Here is a 21326-nt window from a genome sequence, read left to right on the forward strand (position 1 = left end):
CAGGCAGCTCTTGGTGACACGAGATCATTGTAAAGGTAGCCGTGCGTTGCAAAAAGGCGACGGGTTGATGCATGTCACCTCGAAATCACCATGTGAACAGGTCAAACAGGAACGTCGTAGACACAGTACATTATTCAAGGGTATATCCTCCCATAGCCCAAGGCCAATGCATACCAACGTAAGAAGACAACCACCCTTTTGCAGACACCAAACTTGCGGTTCCTGAGACAAGTCCATTCATGTGTCGAAACGAAGAGCCGAGGTGAAGAGTAAAACGAGACAGATAGCCAGCGGCGCGCGCTGCCCTACTACGCCTGCGGCTTATCCGTCGCCACTTCCACATCCCCTGTCGCGTTCGCGGGGTGCCCCTTCTTCGAAAACTTGCCCGTCTTCCCCAGCTTGGTCTCGGTGACGTATTTGCGCAGCCAGATGATGGACCAGACGACGCCAAAGATGATGAGGCAGCCGACGGCGATGCCAAAGACGTAGGCCGCGACCAGGCCGTGCTGCTCCTCCGGGTCGAGGAAGTCGTACGGGTAGAAGTCCTTGGAGGCCTTGGTGACGTAGGCCAGGGCGAGGTAGAGGGCCAGCAGCAGGACGAGCCAGAGCATGTGGACGGGCGGGGGCGTGGCGGTGCGGGGGACGAGGAGCTCGAAGAGGGCGAAGGCGCTGTTGAGCGCGTGCTGCGAGACGTTGCTCCAGCCGGCAAAGACCTCGGCGAACCAGGCGCCCGAGTAGAGGCGGGCCCAGTAGACGATGGTCACGATGAAGGGGTAGACGACGACGGTGGTGTAGAAGGCCGAGTGGAGCGCCTGCAGCGGACGCGGGAACCGGTCCAGCAGCGGGACGCCCGAGCGCGCGTACGTGAGCGTGTGCGTCGCCGAGGCGAGGAAGTAGAAGGCCAGGCCCCAGTACGTCAGGTGGGTGAAGTAGCTGAACGTATCCCGCGACGCCTCGCAGCCCGTGGCCGCCCGGGCGCACTGCCACGCCAGCACGAAGAGGAGGGTCGTGAAGGCATAGAGGGACTGTACGGTAGGGGCGCGAGAGCGGGAGGGAGATACGAGACGCGATCAATTAGCGGGTTTTCGCCCTCCTCAAGTGAATGCGGGGACAATGGGAGGAATGCTCCGCTCATTAATACGGAGTAACGAAGTATAGTTATATGTAGCAATGTAAGGGTATATATAAGGTAGGGCGGGGCAGATTTCCTAGCAAGAGCGGAAACGTACGATGAGAGCCCTGCAAAAGAAGAGCGCCCAGGGCGACAAGAGCCACGATGTCTCGAAGCGATGAGTTGGGTCCCAGGGGCCGGTCCCGAACTTGAATGCCTGTAGAGCCATGCTTGGTGGCCGGTCGCAGCTTGCTTGAGCGCTTGATCGCTCGGAAAGCTGACAGGAAGCACGGGAGGCAACCAGGAAGTGAAAAGGAACGAAGAAGAGGAGGACCCGAGTCGGATGCACAAAAAGCCAGTAACGTTAATCAACAGAAAGCAGAGAGAAGGCACGAAGGAGTTGCGGCTGAGATTACGGATTACACGAGATGGACCCCTGGTCTTGGCAGATGCTTTACGAAGGAGCCACGCGCCTCGCACAACGGACCGGCCCAGTGCTCGATCCGGCAGTTACGCCTCGGTCTAAAACCCGATCTCTGTCGATGAGGGCCGTTAGCGTAGCATTCGTCTGACAAGACGACCATTCCCCCGAGATCGACCCCACCTGTTTCTGCTTTGTTGGTGAGGCCGGGCCGAGTTGTACATCCATAAACAAGCGCCTGCATTCGATTCGACATGCGCCGCCGTTCACTGCATAGTGTACATAATCAGGAATTCAGAGAGACTCTCGAAAACCAGCCGGCCAGCACTAGTCGACCTCAACTTTGAATCCTCAAGGCCGACCGGACGTTTTGTCGCCGATTCGACTCTCTGAAGGCCGCGACCCATGCGGGCACTTGGGCATCGGCTGTCAAGATGGATTAGGTTTGCGGGGTGCGGAGACCGAAGCGGAAAGAAGACGATGAGGAACATACGCTACCTAACGTATATTTCACGAATAATTTGCTTGTGTGGAAGTGGAAGAGTACACCTCTGAATGGCCCAAGTTCGTTTCCTTAATCCTGTTTTGAACGTTAGTGTACTGTGTACGGAATCAGATTGCAGCCCTGCAGCCCACTATTAACTTACCATGTTTGGTCCTGCGCCTGCAGGTAAGGCTTTGCAAGCGCCCCCTGTCTCGCTTTTGGGTTGGATCTTCCGGAACCCCAGGCCACGTTCTGCGAGGACCTAGCGATTCTCTGCAGGAGCTCTCGCCTTTTTGTGCGCGCCCAGCACTGTCCGCTGGCAGCATCACATTCGGCAGAAATAACGGGGGTAGGTTACAGCCTGATGAGAAAAGGAGGAAACAACAAGGAATACGAAGAGATTCAAACCTCTGCCAGATGCTCGGCGTGACTAGTGTGTCGATATATTTACGCCGTACTCCGGATTTGTACCAATACTAACGTGTATATATATTCCGTAATCCGTTCTCTCCAGTGGGCTGTTCTGGAGCAATATCCGGTTTCAACAGGGCCCAATATCTGCGCGGTAACGTTATAATCGAAGACATTCTGCAATGCGCCGATCCAGGTCTTGCGGTCGGGGCGGAAAGGCGCATGCAATCGGCAGCCCGGGCGAGCCCCCGATTCCCTGGGCCGGGCCCTCGATTGGCCCACAGATGGGATGGCGAGCTCTAGGCCCGCACGACATGCAATTCACCCAAAGAATCGAGCCCCTTTCGGTTTGCTCGGCTGGCACCGTGCTATTGGTGACCCCCGGTCACCAATGATACCCATTTTCCTCAAATGGAAACGCACGCTGGACCCTGGTCCTAGGACCGCCGGCATCGTGGGGGGGCGCGTGTGTATATAGGTGACCTGACCAAACCCCTTGTACTTGAGCTGACCAAACCCCCTGTTAAGCGAGCTCGCTTAAGCTGACCTGACCAGACCAAAACTTCAAATTTTTTAGACTGGTCAGGTCAACTTTATCCCTCCCCACAATTCTAAAAGAATATAATTAAACACTTTATAATGAATTCTAAATCGATTTAATAAAATTATAAAGATTAATTATTAGATTTTATTACTTTTAAAATTAATATATTTAAAGAGCCTTTTAAAACTAGTTTAAAACTAGTTTAGAATCGATTTAGAATTGCTTTAGAACTAAATTAAATTTAATTTAGAAAGTATTCAAAATTAGTTCTAAAATAAAGCTTTAAAAACTTAGTAAATTATATATTAGGTAAGATTATATAACTTATAATAAAATTAATTTAGAATTGATTTAGAATTAATTCTCTATTTTTTAGGATATTGGTCAGGTCAGCTTAAGCGAGCTCGCTTAAGCTCGCTTAACAGGGGGTTTGGTCAGCTCAAGTACAAGGGGTTTGGTCAGGTCACCTAAGAACTGGGGGCGCGTTGCAGGGAGCTGCCCGGGTCTCCCAGGGTCAAGAAGTCGCGGTGGAGCACATTTCGATTTTGTTGCTCCTCCTACGAGTTTCCAGCCCACAACAACCCCCCCCTTCCCCTGGAGATTCCCGAACGAAAACGGTCTCGCCAAAGCTCCCTTTGCCACTCGCTTTGCGTAATCCTGACCGCGTTCGTGTCTTGCTACGATCTTGCGGCCAAATCTTCGAACGTTGCGTTTTTTTTTGTTTCTGTTTTTTTTTTTTTTATTCCCACCCGTCGACGTCTCGAGACCGTCTTCTCCCGGTTTGATACAACGACAAGCTCAGATCATCTACGGCCGACCAGCTGGTGCTCTTGTGCATTACGGGCCTCGCGAATCAACCAACTCAGCCTCCCGAGTGTTGCATCAGCACTCAACGAAATCAAAGTTAACCCTTGTTTGGAACGTCGGCAGCAGCGTCGTCGGAGAGCTGGGATCCCCGTTTCCGGACAGAAAAATAGGGAGTGCCGGCCTGGTGTTTCCAGCGCCTCCATCGCCTTGATCGAACTGCGCCAAACCTTAGGGACCGTCACCACTATGTTTCATCGCGGGGCACATCCGTGACAGGCGCTCCGTTAAGACACGTCGAGATCTCCGCCCTGCTCTACGTCTTATTTACGTTCCTCTATCGTCCCCGTTCCACCATCCAGAGCTCCGTCGCCTTGTAGAACCGCCATTCGACCGATTAATCTTCCATCGCCACGGGAGCTCGCAGAACGCGCGAGTGCTGGGGCCCACCAGTGAGCTGCCCCTCCGCCTGTACGCAAGAATTCCCTGCCGATCGCCGCTCGTGATCAGCGGCGAACGACCGCCGGGCCCCCCCGGCTCCCGGAAGCTCTCGGTAGTGTAGATTGGCCTGGATGACCTAGGAAATCACCCCACCATGGCTTTCCCGCGACCTCCATCATCTTCCAGCCTCTCGGAGATGCAGCTACCCATCGTGCTGGCGCCTGACATCGATGATGAAATGAGGGCCGGAACAGGCCTAGAGGTCGATAACCGGCCGAGGCAGGACGAGCCGCAACAGCCTCCGGTACCTCAGCATCCCATCCCGTCTATGCAGCAAGCGTTCGCAGAATCCCTGGTGGAGGCCACACAAGGCGATGCCGTAAAGAAGCCGAAGCTTCGCACCGGCGACGCCAGGGCGAGGCGCGACGAGCTGCTGGACCAGGACAGGGATGACCCGCCTCCGACTGCCCTGTGGCGCTGCCGCCCGGGCCAGAAGACACACGAGCTCTGCCGGCTGATAGCCCAGATCTCATTCGGCGTGTACTTGCTGCTCAACGGCATGGCCAACAGCCAGATCCTGGTCGTCTCCATCCTTCAGGGCCACATCGACGAGGTGGACGAGTTCCTGGAGACGACGCTCGAGGATATGGACCTGGCGACGAGGGATATGGAGGAGCGGATCAAGCACCTGAAGCTGCCCATGGACAACATCGGGGTTTTTGAGCGGATGCTGGAAGACCGCAAGTTCCGCATGCAGATCCTCGAGGGCAACCAGAAGATCGAGCACATCCTGGCTCGCACCCAAGCCGCGCTCAAGCAGACGACACGAGACCTGGCGGAGGGGCTCGCGGCGACCCGAGAATTCACCATTTATCTAGCGGAGCAACAGCATGGGAGTTGGCGACAGGAGCGCCCCGACGTGATCGACATATTCGACGCCATGAAGGGTAACACGGACGGGTGGTTTAATGCATTCATGGATTTGCAGGCCAGAGGGAGCACGCTGAACGCCCTGATGGTCAGGTTGACTGATATGGTCTCCGAGATGGAGCGGAGGGTTGGAGAGGTGAGCCGAAGGACGAGGGTACGCCTGCCCTGGCTATCCGTTGGGCCCGGAGAGAAGTGGGTGACTGACCGGCTCGCAGCTCAGCGTCCAACCGTACTCGTCCCCGGGCCATAGCCCTCAGCCATCCGATGCCTCGTCGGTCACGACGCCGCCGAGTTCCCCGCAGATCAACATCCCCAACTCGCCCCCCCGGATCTCGCTACGGCTGAGTACTCTCAACACCGGGAAGCTGTCGCTCGACGCCGGAGCGCTGTCCGCTGCCGAGCTGGACAGGTCGACCGAGCAGCAAAGCCGAAACCACACGACGCCGCGGTCGTCTCTGGTGGTGACTTCAAGGTCTCCGCCACCTGAAGAGTCTCCCCTGCAGTCGCCCTCTGAACCACCACCACCGCAGGCGCCCCCGGCCCGGAACCCGCGCCGACTCTCCAAGAAGCCACCAGCACCGTCGGACTTGCCGAAGCTGGAATTTTCCAAGGAAGAGGTTCTTGGGGAGAAGAAGGAAGAGAAAGAGGAGGGAGGGGAGAAAGACGAGGAAGAAGAGAAAGAAGAAAAGGAGGAAAAGGAGAAAATGGAAGAGAAGAAGGAGAAAGAAAAGGAAGAGAAGGAAAACAAGAAAGTGGAGGAAAAGAAGGAAGAGATCGAAGAGGAGAGCCCGTTGTATATCTTGCAACCCCGAACCTACACGCCCCAGCCATCGCCACAGCCGTCGCCCGGCATTAGCGGTCGGCGGGTGCCCAGGGCACAGCCAGATGACGTCCGGAGACCGAGGGTGGACTCTTCTTCGGCTTCTTCGGTCGAGTCGGCAGCCCAGATAACGCTCGAACTGGCAAGGCCCCGAGTCGAACAAGTCGTCTCAAGGCCGCAAACAGCCCGGCTAAAGGTCGTGGAGATCGGCGCCAGAACGGATACCAAGCCCAGCCCAACAAGGACAGATGAACGGCCCGAGTCCCGCCCTGCGCCTCAGCGAGATCCGAGTCAGGCACCGGAACTGGTCATTCCCCAGGATCCCGAGGTGGTGCCGCCGCAAAGGACGTCGCTCAGACAACGCGTCTCGCTGAAAGGCACCGTGCCGATATCGATCCAGGTCCCCCCGCCGAATAGCATGGGGCCACAGCAGCGGCCGCTCCAGGCAGTTCACCGGGCTTACCAGTCCCGGGATTCGGCATACGGATCCGATATGGAGCGGCCGCCGGTCGACTCGATGGCGTCTATTAACTCGTCAATGGTCGAGTTTCCCCCGCCGTTCGTCCAGCCCCCGATGATACCATCCCCTCATTCCGAGAGGCAGTTCTTTCGCCCGGTGCAGCCAAACCCTTACTCGCCGCTGCAGCAGAGGCCGCATACGTCTGGCACCGTCGCCCCCCACCACTTTCCCGCCCCTCCCAGGAACGCTCCTTCGAGGATGGGGATGAGCATAATGAGCAGCGGGACCGCGATGACCAACCAGACGGGAAAGACAGTCAAGAAGAAGCGCAGCGCGTTCGGCTGGCTGAAGAAGGCCTTCGCCCTCGACGAGGAAGAGCGCGCCATTTTCGAGCAGAGGAAGAGGGAGCAGATAGTCGACAACCCTTACTACGCACCGAGGAGCCAGGAGTTCCTGGACGGCAAACGCATTCGGCCACCTCCGGGCCACTGAGAGGGGTGATGCGCCTACCCGTCCTCTCCAGCCCCCCCCTCTCCCCCCCTCCTCTCTTAGCCATGCGGCGCGGCACGGGCCGGTCGATGGTGAAACCGACCAGGTCGGGCTTCCAACCACTCCCACGCGTTTCGCTTTTGCCGAGACGGTTTCGTTCCGTACCCTCCGCGTTTGATACCCGGCAAACCATGTTTCGGCATCTGGCCATTATACAGTTTCACGGCCTATAATATAGAACCTTGATTAATATGTGTGATTTAAATGTGTTTTTCTTTTTCCATTTCTTATTTCCCCCCCTTTTTTGCACGGTTTTGGCTTGCAGTTCAATGCTCTTATTCAATCTCTGTCTATATAGCAGCTGGGCCTGGTTTGAGAACGGACCGAATTGGTTTCTCTCTGGGAAAAAGGGTATTGCATAGCGAGGCAAGCGCAGGAGTTTCTTGGTCCCTTTGTATTTGAGCTACTGTTGATTCTTGGGTTGGGCGTACTATATAACTTTAAAAGTAATTGCCATGATGATGCATGCTTTGTGATTAAAGGTAGCATTATAATCCGTACTCCGTAAAATTACCAAAATGCCGCCATGTTCGAACACGGTATGGTTACATTTCTTCTTTTGCACTGTATTTGTTACGTAATCCGCTCGGAGAGAATCGATTCGAACCAACTTCAACTGGGAAAATCCTCGGCTCGAAAAATTTCTCCTACTTCTTTCGACATCCTCGACGCGTCGACCGCCATGGCCCAACCACCCAAAGATCACCTTTCCAATCTCGACCGGCATGTGCAGCTGCTCGAGAGCAAGGTGAACAAGCTGCGCGCGTCTCTGACGCACTGGCAGCAATGGTTTCTCGACTATTCGGCGCTCAAGGAAGAGGTCGAGCAGCTTCCCACTGACCCTCCTCCGCATGAGCAGCTGCGTCGCATCCGTCGCGATTTCGACAGCAAGCTGCTCACGAAAAAGGAGATCCATGAGATCATGGGCAAGAATGACCTCAGGACCACCGAGCAGATCGTCAAGACCCTCTCGCGGCGTCTCGACTATGTCGAGCAGAACATTGGCACGCTGTCGAAGCTCCTTGAGAAAGAGGAGAACAGGCTCGCCGCCGCATCTGTCGTCGCACAGCCGGAGCTCGGGACTGACGAGGAGAGCGGCCTCCCCTTCACCGACATCATCGAGGAGCTGGACGAGAACGACAATGTCGTCAACTTCCGGCTGCAAACTGGTGCGGATGCTGAGCCGAAGATTGTCGACGCATTGAAGAAGGTGGGCATCGAAGAGAAAGTCCTTGCCGCGACTGAGGCAGACTTGTGCAAGTCGGTGGAAAGGATAGACCTCGATGATGCAAAAGAGGGTGAGGCCAGGGACGAGCCAGCTCCGAGTCCCGCACAGAGCACACCCGACGCCGCTCAGCAAAGCGCCCCCAGGACCGAGCCCGCCGGTCGCAAGAAGTCTGTCTCCTTCGCGGAGGATACCAAGGCTGGCCATGAGCCTTTGGAGCCCAAGCCTGCAGAGCCAGCGCCTACAGAGCCCACGCCTGCGCAGTCAAGGGCAGCCCAGAATCTTGAGCGGCTCATGCAGAAGGCCAAAGAACAGGAGGCGATCGACTTGTCGGACGCCGTCATCCCGGAGGACGAGTCACCAGAGGACAGCAAGCTGCGCCGCGAGATGCTGGAATACGGCATGTCGGAGATTGGCCCCGTCGTGGCCGAACTTCAGCTGGAGGAAGGCGGCTCCGACGACGAGGATAGCTTGTGGATCGGCTCCGATGACGAGTTCGAGTCGGAAGTCACAGAAGAAGATGATGATGATTCCGAGGACGAGCTCGGCCGCTCGAAACGCAGCCCGCTCACCCCGGACTACATTAAGCGCATGCAGGAGCTTGAGAAGCGGCTGAACGCCCAGTCCGCCTTCACGGTTGGCGCGTCAGAGACGAAGCCCAAGAAGCCGGAGGAGGGTATTGGGCGAATAGCCGTGGTTGACGACTCCAAAGCAGCAGCGGCCACCGCGCCAGCCGCGCCGAAAGCAAAGAAGAGCGTCAGCTTCGCCTCGAAGCTGGATATTGCCCCGGACACTGCATCTCGGCCAACACCAGATGCCAGGCCCAGGGAGCGCAAAACTGTGCAGGTCGGCGATGTCGTGGAGAAGACGACCCCGGAAGAGACGCTCAAGGACCCGGACGAGCCACCGAAGCGGGTGTCTAGGTTCAAAAAGGAGCGAGCGGCCGCCACGTCTCGTTCACGCGGCGGACTTCCTCCCGGACCACAACACCTTCCCGCCAACTTTGGCGCGGCCAACCCCAGTGTCCCAGATGAACCCCATCCACCGGAACACGTCCCCCTGGCCCCGACGGTTGTTGAGCGACCTACCGTGCCAAACCCGACGGAGCCAGATGACTTGGACGATGCTCTTCTATACCAAGCAGCCGCGGTTGAGTACAACCGTTTGCGGAACAAGCTAATCCAAAAACAGGGCGGTGTTATGCAGCAAGACGGGGCCATTGACAGTGAGACGGGTCAGGTTCCCCTCGACGAGGAATTGGGCGGACCCAAGCGGATGAGCAAGTTCAAAGCCGCCCGGTTGGCCAAGCTGCAATAGCCCGAAAGGTCCAGAGGCTGTACTATAGTCGACGTAAATCGCGCCATACCAGCGTTTCCGTCCCTAGATCGTGCAGTGATCACTTTGTGTGGATCACGCCTTTTCCTTTTCCTGCCTTTTTCTTTTTCTCTCTCTCTCTCTGTTCAACTAACCCAGCACTGCCGAGACGTTTAGCCGGCGTGACAAGGTCGATCCCAGGCCTCACCACCAAGTCGGTGGCACGACACAAGATTCGGAACGCTCACTAATCTGACTATTGATGGTTTGCAGCTCTCCATCTGCATTCGCATTACTAGCGGTTCCAAGAATAAGCGGATGGGCTCTCTGACGCCTTGACCCTTGGCAAATATACCCCATGGTCCCGGCGATTCGTTTCACCCCTCACATTCTATTCTTTTCTCGGTACGGATAGACTCAATAGAACTTATGTCCCAAAGAAAAAAAATAAGAAAAAAAAAACCGGGACACCATCTTATTCTCCAAGTTATCTGATGTCGTCTCTGGTGTCACTCGTGCCACGTGCCAACAACAACAACCCTGGATTTTAAATTCGATGAGGGACGATGGGGGAGTTCAAGACGTCATATGAACACACTAAGCAACATACACATGTCTGTGTTATACACACACACACACACGGGGGGACTGGGAGTTGAGTGTGCATGTGATTATTATTAGTTGATCTTGGCCTTGCTAAAGTCCATCTCCGGGTGCTGCTCCTGAAACTTCTTGAGTATGTCGAGCTTCTTTTGCTCGTCGCTCGTCGGCAGGCCGAGCTCCTTCTGCCGCTGGTCGTACATCATCTTCTCCACCATGCCCCGCGTCTCGCCGTCCAGGTCCGACAGCTTGCTGGTCTCGGGCACGATCTTGGTCACGTCGATCTTGGGCGCCGTCGTCACCACGTGCGGCCACCACTCCATCTTGTTGACCTTGTCCAGGTGGATCTCGATCACCTTGGTGTTGTCGGGCGCGGTCGACAGCGTCCACGTGCTGTCGTCGGTGCGGATCGGGTGGGGGAAGTTGCCCTGTGGATTTTTTTTAAAAAAAAAAAGACAACAATGTTAGTGAGGCGGAGGGGCTTTTCGTCATCCAAAAGGAGAGAGAGAAGAGGGAGGGGTAGGGTAGGGATGGAGGAGGGGGTGATTCGACTAACCTTGAGGATGGGTTCTTGCCCCTTGATCCCGGCCGAGATGAAGTCCTTCTTCAGCTCGACGACGATGTCACGCCCCTTGAGGTTGCCCGGCACCGAGATGGAGACGTCGAGGTCGCCGATCGTCTGGGTCCATTTGTACGGGAGCGCATCCTGCTCGGCTTTCTCTCTGGCGCGCGCCGCGGCCTCCTCCGCGGCGGTCGGCTCTAGTCACGGCGGGCGATTGTGTTAGCGTAGTTTTGAATACGTAGCGGTTCGTCGAGGGGGGGGGGGGGGGGCCAAATATCGGGTTGGGCCTTGTGAAGGGCAGAAGGTAGAAGTCGCCGCTAGGCCCCTCACTAGTCCTTTGCTAGGATGGGAAGGGAATCGGATATCAAGCAGCAGCAGCAGCAGCAGCAGCAGCGCACCTTTGTCAGCCATGTTTGTCCTTTTCTTTTTGACGATTTGAAATCTCTCTCTCTCTCTGTGTGTGTGTATGTGCGTGTGTGTGTGTGTGAAACTCCCACCACCGATAGGAGTTTGTCACAAGGCTTAGGTTTCCCTTTATTTTTTTTTTTTTTTTCGAAGCTCATGGAAGGTGAGCTCACGACAGCTTCTGGGATGGTGGGGCACTGTCTGCCTGCCCATGCTACGCCCCTCCACCCCGCACCCCTTGAGGCCCCACAGGCTAGACTCGCAGCGTTGCACGTAGATTGACAGGGATCAGGTAAGCTTGGCTACTGATTAATCAATCGTACAACACTGATAATCCGTACTCCGTACACTACTACTCCGTACGTTGAACGCTCAAGCAACGAGCCCAGCTTTGGGCCAGCCGCCACCTGCCAAACTTCCAACGGTTCTCGGTAATCAAGAGTGGGGTGATTTTGTCTCCGGAATTGGAGAGACTACTACAGAAACCTGTCCTTGTTCTCTCGAAACCGACTTTTTATTTATTTTCCTCGCCGTTTCCCTCCTGCCACCATTTCACAACGATTCTACCCTTTCCACACGTCACCGCCGCCGCCGCCGTCGCCGCCGCCGTCGCCACCGTCCTCTCGCCCACCATGTCGCGAAAACCGGGCTCGGCCCTTCCCAATATCAACTCCGAGGACATGTGTCCGGTGTGCAAGACGATCCGGTACCTGAACAAAGACATGGAGTTCCTCATCAACCCGGAATGCTACCACTCGATGTGCTCCAACTGCGTCAACCGGCTCTTCAACGACGGGCCCAACCAGTGCCCCTACGCGGGCTGCCACCGCACGCTGCGGCGCAAGGGCTTCCGCAGCGCCTTCTTCGGCGACCTGGCGGTCGAGCGCGAGGTCGACATCCGCCGGCGCGTCGCCGCCGTCTTCAACCAGGTCGAGGAGGACTTCGAGACGCTGCAGGACTACAACAACTACCTGCAGATGGTGGAGGACCTGACGTTCGACCTGGTCTCGGGCAGCGAGGCGGCCCGCCGCGCCGCCGAGGCGACCCTGCAGCAGTGGGAGGTCGAGCACCGCGCCGACATTGAGCGCAACCGCCGCGCCGGCAAGGAGGCCGACGAGCAGTCGCGCCGCCGCCTCGCCGCCGAGCGCGAGGCCGCCCGCCAGAGGCGCCTCGAGGCCCTCCGCGAGGCCGAGGAGGAGAAGCGCGAGCGCGCCAGGAGCCGCGAGGCAGAGCTCGACAGCCTCGCCAAGGGCGAGCCCCTCCCCGCCGCCTCCGCCTCCGCCTCCGCGCAGAGGGTGCAGCTCAAGAGGCGCGGGCAGGCAGCGGCAAACAGGGCGGCGGCGGCGGCGAACGCCTCCGGCAACGCCGCCGGAGCCGGGACCGCTGCTGCTGCGGCGGATGTCGGCCGGCTGTCGATCCGCGGGCTCAAGGAGAAGAAGAAGGCACCCACGCCCGAGGGGCCGTACGACCCCTTTGGCGGGCTCGACTTCGTGCCGAGCAGGTACAAGCTTCACGACGGGCTCTCGCACCCGTCGATCGAGAAGTACAAGGTCGACCCGGCCCACATCACGGGCGGCTACGACTTCGACGCGTACACCGCCAGGGCCATGTTCGAGGCCTTTGCCGGCCTGGGCGTCTTCATCGAGGACGAAAAGGAGGTGGGCATTGGGTTGTCAGCTGGTGAGGTGGCCACCATCGGCGCCGGGATCGCTGCCGCGGGCGACAGGATGGAGTTGGACTAAATTCAGGGCCGGGGGGCCTCAGCATGATATTATACAGTGCAACCTCTTTTTTTTCTTTTCTTTTTTTTTTTTTTTTTGATCTCTTGTTCCTGCATAGCATTGGGCGTTTTTCTTTCATGGCGGTCAAGGGGGGTGACAAAAGCAATGTTTGGGAAAAGGCAATACCAAGGTTTAATTCAAAACATAGAGATATATAGATGGATCGACGCGGTAGCTCCTCAGTTCATCACAAGTGAAGATGGAGCTGCCGGTCAAACAAGCCTCAAGCCGCCCGGGAACGCTCCGATTCTTGGAGACGAATCCATCGCTTCCAAGACGACGCCATGATGAGAGAGACCGGGAGTGTTCATGGTTAGTTCACCACAATGGTGCGTGCCCGGCCAATCCGCAACAATCAACGAGCCCGAATGAGTATTCTAGCCTCCAAGGTTTAAATTCCCACTACTTTGAAACGAAACGCGGAGATGAAAAACAAGGATCTTGATCCCGGAAGCGGCTGCCAGACGAACACTTGCTGGTTGCGTCCTCCAAGCTCAAAACTATCATGAGCTGACACACAAGTACCTACTCTCCATGCCATGGAAGCGGAGGAAAACAAAAGGGGGAGGGAGGGGGGCGGGTGAAAAGACCAAAAATAAAAAAAAAAACAATTACCATACCCAAACGCCACGCTATATGCTGCCAAACGAACGAATAACCCAGCGCTACCGCAAGCTATCATCCATGGCTTGGCTTCTCCCAACATTTCTCTCCCTCAGGTCCCGCCACGTCAACACGACCACCCCGGCGCTGGGGAGGTTAAAGGAGCGGTCCCCCCCCTCATTGCTGCCAAGGCGTTTGTTGCGCCGGCCGGGGGAAGACCGGGATCGTCTCGAGCTGGTCGAGCCCACCGCCTATTGGCTTTTGGTTATGCTGCCAGCCCAAGCCGGTATTGTGGTTGACAAAAGCGCTTTGCCGGAAAGGATTCGTGCTCCCGGTAGGCTGAGAGAGAATACCACCCGCCGTGACAGGCCGCTGCTGGGTTGGCTGGGCCGGCTGTCCGGTGCCAAAGTTTTTCGCAAACGGGTTCGTCCCGGTCTGAAGCGGCTGCATGGGAGGAGGTTGGCTCGTGGGTGACTGGGCGGGCTGGGAGGACTGGAATGGGGAGCTCGATGTTGGGGTACTGAACGGCTGGGCTGCCTGGGGAGATGAGCGGGCAAATGGGTTGGTGGATTGGCTTGTGGCGGGCCGCTGCTGCGTGTTGGCTTGCGCAGCGGCAGGGCCGAAAGGGGTGGTGCCGGTCTGCTGGTTCACGAGCATAGACTGGCGGAACGGGTTAGTGGTCTGCTGTGGGGCCTGGAGCCCCTGGAACGAGGCCGACGTGGTGGCACTCTGGAAATTGGCAACCGAGTCTTGCGGGATCGACGAAAGGGTGTTGGGCTGGAAGCCAGTTTGGGACTGGGGGGAGAACCCCCCGAAGCCGGCGCCGGTGAAAGCCGGCTGCATCTGCTGGGGCATCGTCTGCTGGACCGGAGAGAAGGCGGCTTGGTCCGGCTGCTGGAACGGACTGTTGGAGCCAAACGCGGGGCTTTGGGAAATAAAAGCGGCCGAAAGCTGCGGAGGTGATTGCTGTGGCTGGAAAGGCGCTGGGCCCCACGGTGACATGCCCATCTGCATCTGCGCCTGCAGTTGGGGCGGCTGCTGCTGCTGCTGCTGCTGCTGCTGCGCCGGCGGCGGCGGCGGTTGCACGGCCATGGGCGTCTGATTCTGCTCGATCGACTCGAAAAAGTCAATCAGGTCGCCGTCCGGGACTTTGTGAGGCTCTGATTTCGCCGGTGCTTGTGATGGTCGCTCATTCGTGTTTGCGCTCGACGAGAATTTCGCCGAGTCGAACTTGGCCGTCTTGGACGCCCCCGCGGATGCGCCTTTAGACTTCTTTGCCTCCAGCTCGGCCAGATACTGTCTCCGATGGATTTCGAAGTCGGGGTCCTTCAAGTACTCGTCCAGCTGGCGGCCTAGGTTCACGGGAGCGTGCTTCAGCTTAGGGACTTCCACTCGGGTGTGGTGCTCGTATTGCCTGGCAACACTGAGATACTGCACAACGTAGTCCGTCTGTTTCGTGAAGGTTCGGTAGATGTTCAGGGCCCTCTCGGCGTCCGGCTTCGACAGCTCGAAGAAGTGGCCTGTCGATCTCGTCAGTTGGCACGGAGAAGATCCTACCGCGCGAGAAGACGACTCACCGAGGATGTTGATCAGGGCCTGGTTCAGAACCTGGAAGAGGGCTAGAAGGTCCAGCACGAGCAGCCTGAAGACGGTTATTGTGATCTCGTTTTCCGGCTCACTATCCATCACGTCGCACTTGAGAAGGGCGGTGAGCTGGTACTGGATGGCCTCCGTCTCCCTCAGGAGGCCCTTCTCCACAGAAAGCTTCTCTAGCCGCGGCTCTTTGTACCGCACCCAGTCAATCTTGGTTTCCCGATAGGCGCGGGCCCGCTCGGTCAAGTAGTTCGAGTAGTGGCGGATGTTCCGGCCTTGGGTTTGCGCTGCAACACGGGCATCAGCTGCTGATGAGACCGGGAACAGTCGAGTCCATTACTGACCATCCGAAAACACGCTCACGGCCAGCATGTTCTTGTGCTTGGCAAGGTAGGCCAGCGTAACATCCGGCGAGCCTTCCCGGATCATTAAGTGGACTGTGATCAGGCTCTTGAAGACAATGGTCCATGTTGAGTCGCGGAGACGGTACTGTAACGCTCGGAACACCTCTCCCACACCGGCCTCACCGGCGTGTGTTGCGACAAGGATGTGCTCAATGTATTTCGTCTTCGGAGGCGCGGCCTGGAGGCATCGGTGCCGGTCAGCAGTGTGTCACGGCAAGGGTGGCCACGTCAGATGGAAGCCGGAAGAGAACAGGCAGCATACCTTCACCTTGGTCGCGCCCTTGACCGACTTCTCAAAAGAGCTCGCCATGGCTACCGACTTTTGGCGCAGGCAGGACACGCGGAGTTTGAACCCGGACTATCTCGCGGGGGTGCACGACTTCCGAAATCCTCGGCGATGTTATCGACCTGACGTTTGCTGGCGGGGAACGGTAAATTATCACTCGGCGGTTGATCTCAACCTCGGGCGGACGTCCTGGACGGCGCTAAACGGCACGCGCGGGACGGAGGAAGTGGTCCTATTGTATGTGTAACAGTCGGGCCACCCACGGGTAGCGCTCGACCTGGAAATCGGTGATAGAACGCGAGACCGAACTCGAGCGCGGTCTGGCGTGCGCTGATACGTTGGGTTGGGCCTTGTTGGTCGGTGGGGGGGGCCAAAAAGGCTGAAGGAGTTGGAATTGCTAAAATGAGGTCGGTTCATCTGGCCGACCCAAACATGGGCCTGAACTGGGGACCCATGTCAGAGTAACAGCACCGCGTGGCCGAGAGCACAGATCGAGCGTGCACGGCCCGGGAGAGGCGCCCAGTTCAAGCCGCACAAACATTCGACCCAGTTCGGCCCCAACCAAGTCGACCATCTTTCGCAACAGAGCCGACTGCACCGAGGAGAGAGAGAAAGAGAGAGACCCTTAGGTAGCTACGGTTTTTACCTGGGTGCGATACAAGTTGATTTTACTACAGACTATTGTTGGGTTACGTCGAGAGATCTCTACTCGGAAGACAACGAATTCTTTTCAGGCAACTCGAAACAGGTGCAACTCACAGCCATAGCCATATTGGTTGGAATCCTCATATGTTTCAGAAAAATCCAGAAATACATGACTTGTTTGCTGCATTCTGTCTGATATCATGTGTTTTCAACTCGCCGTAGCACCGTGATAATACACGTGTCTCAAATCCAATCGCTGATTGTCAATCAAGATACGCATCGCGGGACGGGGTTCGACGACCTCCACTCGAAGGTCATCTCGTAAACAAACCATCGCCCATTGCGCCCGCCATTGCAGTGATTTCCTCCCCGCAGGACACGCCCACTTGGTCGCCCGCGAGGCCCTTCACATTCAAGTAATCAGAGATGCCGTGATCGCGTCCGTTGAGTAACAAGGTCTGTGTGCCGAACGCTGATTTCATGCTCCCTTCCTTCTATCGCACCCAAACCACTTGAGCCCCGTGAGGGGAGAGTTCGAATGGTCCAAAAGGAGGGAGTGACATCATATGGAACACCTCGGCTTTCATCATCTAGAGGTTGTTAGCAGGAGCTCGTCCGTGGACGGGTAGATGGTTGTGGTTGGCACTCACTTTGTTTTGAATGGAAGGGATGGGGAAAGAAGAGAAGAAAAGTTGGAAAACTCTGAACCGCAAATTGTTTTTGAAGGGCCGATGCTGCTGGACCACTGGACCCACTTTCGTTTTGGTCGGGCCAAACATCGGCCGAGAAAAGGGTGGGTCTAAGCGGTTGAGAGCGCGAGCGACCAGGAAGCATCGGGCGAGCTTTGTATCTCTCATCGCGACTTCCCGCGATTTACTTCAAATAAAGATTGGAGACTTGAGGCACTCTCGGGACTGAGTTGGCCTCGACAACGAATGACCCTGCCTCAAGCTCCGCTTCGGCGTTTGGGTGCCGTCGGCCAACGGCAACTCGGAAGTCTGCGAGTTCCTCTCCGCCCGCGATTGCTTCACCTCGGGAGATTTCAGGTCTGCACTCGTCTTACACACAGTGCTGCTCAGTCCAAGGCTGCTGAGGGTGTAGCACCCGACCAAAAGACGGTCGGACAGCAGTTGCGAGAAGAATGGTCTAGATACAGTATGCTCTTGCCTTTGTTTCATCTCTTTTTTTCCTTTCCTTTCCTTTCCTATCCTTTCCTTTCCTTTCTTCTGTATTTCTTTCGTTTTGTTTTCTGTTTTCCAGGTATGGCGTGTTTCCAAGCTGACTCGTCAAGATTCGTTCCCGAAGCCGTCCGGCGCGCGGGACTTTAAGGAGGGCCAGACCGTCACGGTCCACGGCTTCCTCGCGAGAAAACGGATAAAGTCGTCCAAGCTCGCATTCGCAGATATTCAGATTGACAATGGGCCTGCCGTCCAAATCACCTCGAGTTTCCAAGAGCCCGACAGCCCGGGCCACGCGGCAAACCAGGCCCTCCGGAGCATCGCCCTCTACAGCCCAGTCTCGGTCACGGGCACCGTTGCCCGACTACACTTGGACACACAACCCGGGCAAGCACAGTCCCCTTGTGTAGATGACGAGAATGCGTCTTCGAGACCCGGCAGTTTTCCGGAGCACGTCTTCCGTATCGACCTTGACCTGCAATCCATCCAGCCCCTGAACGTCTTCCCCAAGGACATCATCGTCTCCAAGGGTGTCCAGTTTCCTCCCTCAGCTCGCCATCTCCAAATCCGGTTCTCGGACCCCCTGCGCACCCGTCTGCTCGTTCGGCCGCAAATAGCGTTCCGGCTGAGGAAGTCTCTGAACGACCTTGCCTTCACCGAGGTCGAAACTCCCGTTCTGTTCAAGTCCACGCCTGAGGGGGCGAGGGAATTCCTGGTTCCGACAAGGCGCCCCGGCCTAGCATACGCTCTGCCACAGAGCCCCCAACAATACAAGCAGATGCTCATGGCCAGCGGCATCAGAGGTTACTACCAATTTGCTCGCTGTTTTCGAGACGAAGATCTGCGGGCAGACCGGCAACCCGAGTTCACACAGGCATGGCAATCCCAGCTCCCGCGAGCGTGATTCCGGGGCGTGCGGGCTAACCGAGCGAAGCTGGACCTAGAAATGTCGTTCGCCACGGGCGAAGATGTCATGCGAACGGTCGAGTCGATCGTTTCCGACCTGGCCGTCTTCCTGGATTCGGAGTTCTGTGTCGTGGATGAAGGCGAGGAGACATACCTCGCGCCGAGAAAGAGTTTGGTATGCCGTCCGGTTCTCTAAACCCAAAGCCACGCACCCTCCTCTAACGAGGCTACAGAAGGCAAAGAACCGAGAGGATTCCGCTCCAGGCTCGCGGTACATGATGCCGCCGTTCCCCCGTATGTCTTACGAAGAGGCCATGACGAGGTTCGGCATAGACAAGCCAGACTTGAGAATTCCATTTGAGGTAAAAACCCACGCATGGCCAATTTTCATGAGTGCTCATTTATTTAACGACCATAGCTTCACCGGGTTGATCACATCCTGCCCCGGTCGTTTGTTTCCATGATCACCCATCTCGAAAACCCGATTGTGGAGGGCTTCAGATTCCGCCCTAGCTCCGGAGAAGGAAGCGAGGTTTCCATGTCTGGTTTCGTGGACGAATTGATGAGGACCCTACCCCCGGCCCTTGCCCAGAATCCGGACGGGGCACCGGTCGCGCTCGTCGTCGACTCTTCGAAGCCGCTCCGGGGCCTCTCACCTCTCGGGTTTGAAGGCGCCGGTGCTCTGGAGAGCGGCGAGGCTCCCGGCTTTGGCGATCTGGAGGACGGCGACGTGGTTGTCTTCCAGGCCCGCGAGGACAAGCCATTCCAGGGTGGTTCCACCGCTCTGGGCACGTTCAGGAACCTGGTATACCAGGCGGCCGTGTCCAAGGGCCTGCTTCCCAAGGACCGGAGTTTCAAGTTCCTATGGGTCACCGACTTCCCCATGTTCACGCCCGACAACGAGACAGACCCCGGTCAGGGCGGACAGGCCGGTTTCTCGGCGACCCATCACCCGTTCACTGCGCCGCTGACGGACGAGGACGTCGAGCTGCTCGCGACCGACCCCCTGAAGGCGAGGGCTGATCACTACGACCTTGTCGTCAACGGGGTCGAGCTGGGTGGGGGCAGTCGACGTATCCACGTGGCCAGGATGCAAGAGTACGTCATGAGGGAGATTCTCAAGATGACCGACGCGGGCGTCGCTCAGTTCTCCCACCTCCTCGAGGCTCTGCGTGCTGGTTGTCCGCCCCACGCGGGATTCGCCCTCGGGTTCGACCGTCTTGTCGCGGTTCTTACCTACACCGACTCGGTCCGCGACGTCATCGCGTTCCCCAAGTCGATGAAAGGCGAGGATTTGACCGTCAAGAGTCCCGGTCGTGTCACCAAGGAGCAGCTCGAAACCTACCATTTGACCACCTTCCCCGGAAAGAACTGAGGGTAGGCTCCAAGGGCGACCTCGCCGTGTATTATTCACACATGTATAAAACAAAAAGAACCGGGTATGTAGGCACCGATTCTCCGTTATACGAGGTTGCGGGTGGGATAGACGGGAGCATATTGGTCAGCAAAATACCATGTACTACTATTATTACGGCTCCATATTGTACTCTCCCGCATCCTTTTTTATTAACCTGCCGCTGCTCCAAGAAAATATTCACACTCTCTCCATTGTTCTCCGCCACACTGCTAGAGGCTGGCCAAAGCATACCAAAAGCACCGAGCTCGCGACCGCCAAGGCAGCAGCCGCAGCGTCGCCAGTGTTCATCGCCTGACATGTTGCACCGCCGACCTGCACCACCACCGCCGGCGGAGTCTCGGTCGTTTGCGGCTTCCCATGGGTAGGGGTGGTTGTGGTTGTGGTTATGGTGATGCTGAAAAAACCCGCGGTCGACGGCGCCGGGGTCGCCGTGGACGAGCCGTGCTGCTGGCGACCCTCGGCCCCGTCATCGTGGTCAGCCCCGGCACTGGGCGCGGCTTGACTGGCCGACGAGGCAATCGACGACGCGTACGACTTTGCCGAGCTCGCCAGCGCCCTGGCCGACGCAAGGTCCTCCTGCCAGTCGCGGGCATTGACTCCCATCTTTGACGGACCTGCCAGGTCCGCTGCCGTGGCCTCATGCGTCCCGACGACGCCCTCGCCGTCCGCCGTCGGTTCTGCCTCTGCTGCCGCTGCCGCCGCTGGGTTCTGACGCCCTTGGCCGCGGCCCTGGGCCGCCTGTGCCTGGTACCGGCCTTCCTCAGCCCCCTGGCGCCCCTTCTCGCGGCCCTTGTCCCGGCCGCGGGCGGCGTCGTCGCGGGCGCGCGAGATGGCCCTGTCGCGGTCGGCGCGCCAGTCGCGAGCGCGGGCCAGGAGGAGGGGGAGGAGCTGCGGCGGAGGAGGCCCCGCGGTGATGGTGGTCGCCGGTTGGTGGTGGGCGCCACCGGTCTGCTCCGGGCCGGGGGCGCGGGAGGTGGTGAGGACGGCCGTGCGCCGGAGGGAGTTGGGCGGCGGCGGCGGCGGCGTTTGTATGATGATGGGCTCCTCTTGCTCGTTCTCTCCATCTCCTTCCTCTTCCTCTTCCTCTTCCTCTTCGTCGTCCTCTTCCTCTTCCTCTTCCTCTTCCTCTTCGTCGTCGCCGTTGTCGAAACGTTTGAGCCCGGTGGCGGAGCTGGCCCTTTTACCGACTATGGCGGGCTGGTAAGGGGCTGGTGTTGGTATCGTCACGTACGCGGTGCTTCTCGGGTGGTCGGCAGCCGGCACATCCATCCGGACTCTGAGGGCAGGCGTGGGCGAGCCGTCCTGGGTGGCGAAGTTGCCGGTCGTGGCGAGGCCGAACGGGGCAAGGATGGTTGTGAGAGTGAGAACTGAGAGATGCATTGTGATTGATCCTGGAGCCGGGGTTGCTCTGTTTTCTTTGTTGGCTTGCGCG

The 21326-nt window shown here is 57.7% G+C and overlaps 8 protein-coding genes across 8 annotated transcripts; 4 read left to right on the forward strand and 4 right to left on the reverse strand.

Annotated features, from left to right (window-relative positions):
- Positions 1–2: 2 nt before the first annotated feature.
- Positions 3–1490, reverse strand: P884DRAFT_240980 (uncharacterized protein). The gene is made up of 2 exons (XM_069440200.1): positions 1230–1490; positions 3–1025 (listed from the first exon to the last, which is right to left on the reverse strand). Exons 1-2 carry the CDS (start codon positions 1338–1340, stop codon positions 309–311), a joined length of 828 nt encoding a protein of 275 aa, XP_069298981.1. The 5' UTR covers positions 1341–1490; the 3' UTR covers positions 3–308.
- A 2880-nt stretch (positions 1491–4370) lies between these two features.
- P884DRAFT_298744 (uncharacterized protein) lies at positions 4371–6918 on the forward strand (the record flags this gene model as incomplete). Its single annotated transcript, XM_069444633.1, has 2 exons — positions 4371–5300; positions 5362–6918. The coding sequence occupies 2 exons, from the start codon at positions 4371–4373 to the stop codon at positions 6916–6918; spliced, it is 2487 nt and encodes an 828-aa protein (XP_069298982.1).
- A 739-nt stretch (positions 6919–7657) lies between these two features.
- On the forward strand, positions 7658–9517 carry P884DRAFT_276675 (Prefoldin subunit-domain-containing protein; the record flags this gene model as incomplete). Its single annotated transcript, XM_069442984.1, has 1 exon — positions 7658–9517. The coding sequence occupies one exon, from the start codon at positions 7658–7660 to the stop codon at positions 9515–9517; it is 1860 nt and encodes a 619-aa protein (XP_069298983.1).
- A 525-nt stretch (positions 9518–10042) lies between these two features.
- On the reverse strand, positions 10043–11234 carry P884DRAFT_240990 (HSP20-like chaperone). The gene is made up of 3 exons (XM_069440201.1): positions 11075–11234; positions 10671–10873; positions 10043–10542 (listed from the first exon to the last, which is right to left on the reverse strand). Exons 1-3 carry the CDS (start codon positions 11085–11087, stop codon positions 10192–10194), a joined length of 567 nt encoding a protein of 188 aa, XP_069298984.1. The 5' UTR covers positions 11088–11234; the 3' UTR covers positions 10043–10191.
- Positions 11235–11472: 238 nt separating this feature from the next.
- Positions 11473–12866, forward strand: P884DRAFT_221415 (CDK-activating kinase assembly factor MAT1-domain-containing protein). Its single transcript, XM_069439489.1, has one exon. The coding sequence runs from the start codon at positions 11714–11716 to the stop codon at positions 12821–12823; it is 1110 nt and encodes a 369-aa protein (XP_069298985.1). The 5' UTR covers positions 11473–11713; the 3' UTR covers positions 12824–12866.
- A 776-nt stretch (positions 12867–13642) lies between these two features.
- Positions 13643–15772, reverse strand: P884DRAFT_276678 (ANTH domain-containing protein; the record flags this gene model as incomplete). The annotated part of the gene is made up of 4 exons (XM_069442985.1): positions 13643–14985; positions 15043–15345; positions 15403–15640; positions 15725–15772. 4 exons carry the CDS (start codon positions 15770–15772, stop codon positions 13643–13645), a joined length of 1932 nt encoding a protein of 643 aa, XP_069298986.1.
- Positions 15773–17328: 1556 nt separating this feature from the next.
- Positions 17329–19852, forward strand: P884DRAFT_276679 (tRNA synthetases class II-domain-containing protein; the record flags this gene model as incomplete). The annotated part of the gene is made up of 5 exons (XM_069442986.1): positions 17329–17548; positions 17685–18445; positions 18506–18652; positions 18711–18839; positions 18896–19852. The coding sequence occupies 5 exons, from the start codon at positions 17329–17331 to the stop codon at positions 19850–19852; spliced, it is 2214 nt and encodes a 737-aa protein (XP_069298987.1).
- A 219-nt stretch (positions 19853–20071) lies between these two features.
- On the reverse strand, positions 20072–21274 carry P884DRAFT_268786 (uncharacterized protein; the record flags this gene model as incomplete). The annotated part of the gene is made up of 1 exon (XM_069442226.1): positions 20072–21274. One exon carries the CDS (start codon positions 21272–21274, stop codon positions 20072–20074), a length of 1203 nt encoding a protein of 400 aa, XP_069298988.1.
- Positions 21275–21326: the final 52 nt, after the last annotated feature.

This window comes from Thermothelomyces heterothallicus (assembly GCF_042370625.1).
Source record: "Thermothelomyces heterothallicus CBS 202.75 unplaced genomic scaffold P884_scaffold_7, whole genome shotgun sequence".
NCBI classification, from domain to species: Eukaryota; Fungi; Ascomycota; class Sordariomycetes; order Sordariales; family Chaetomiaceae; genus Thermothelomyces; species Thermothelomyces heterothallicus.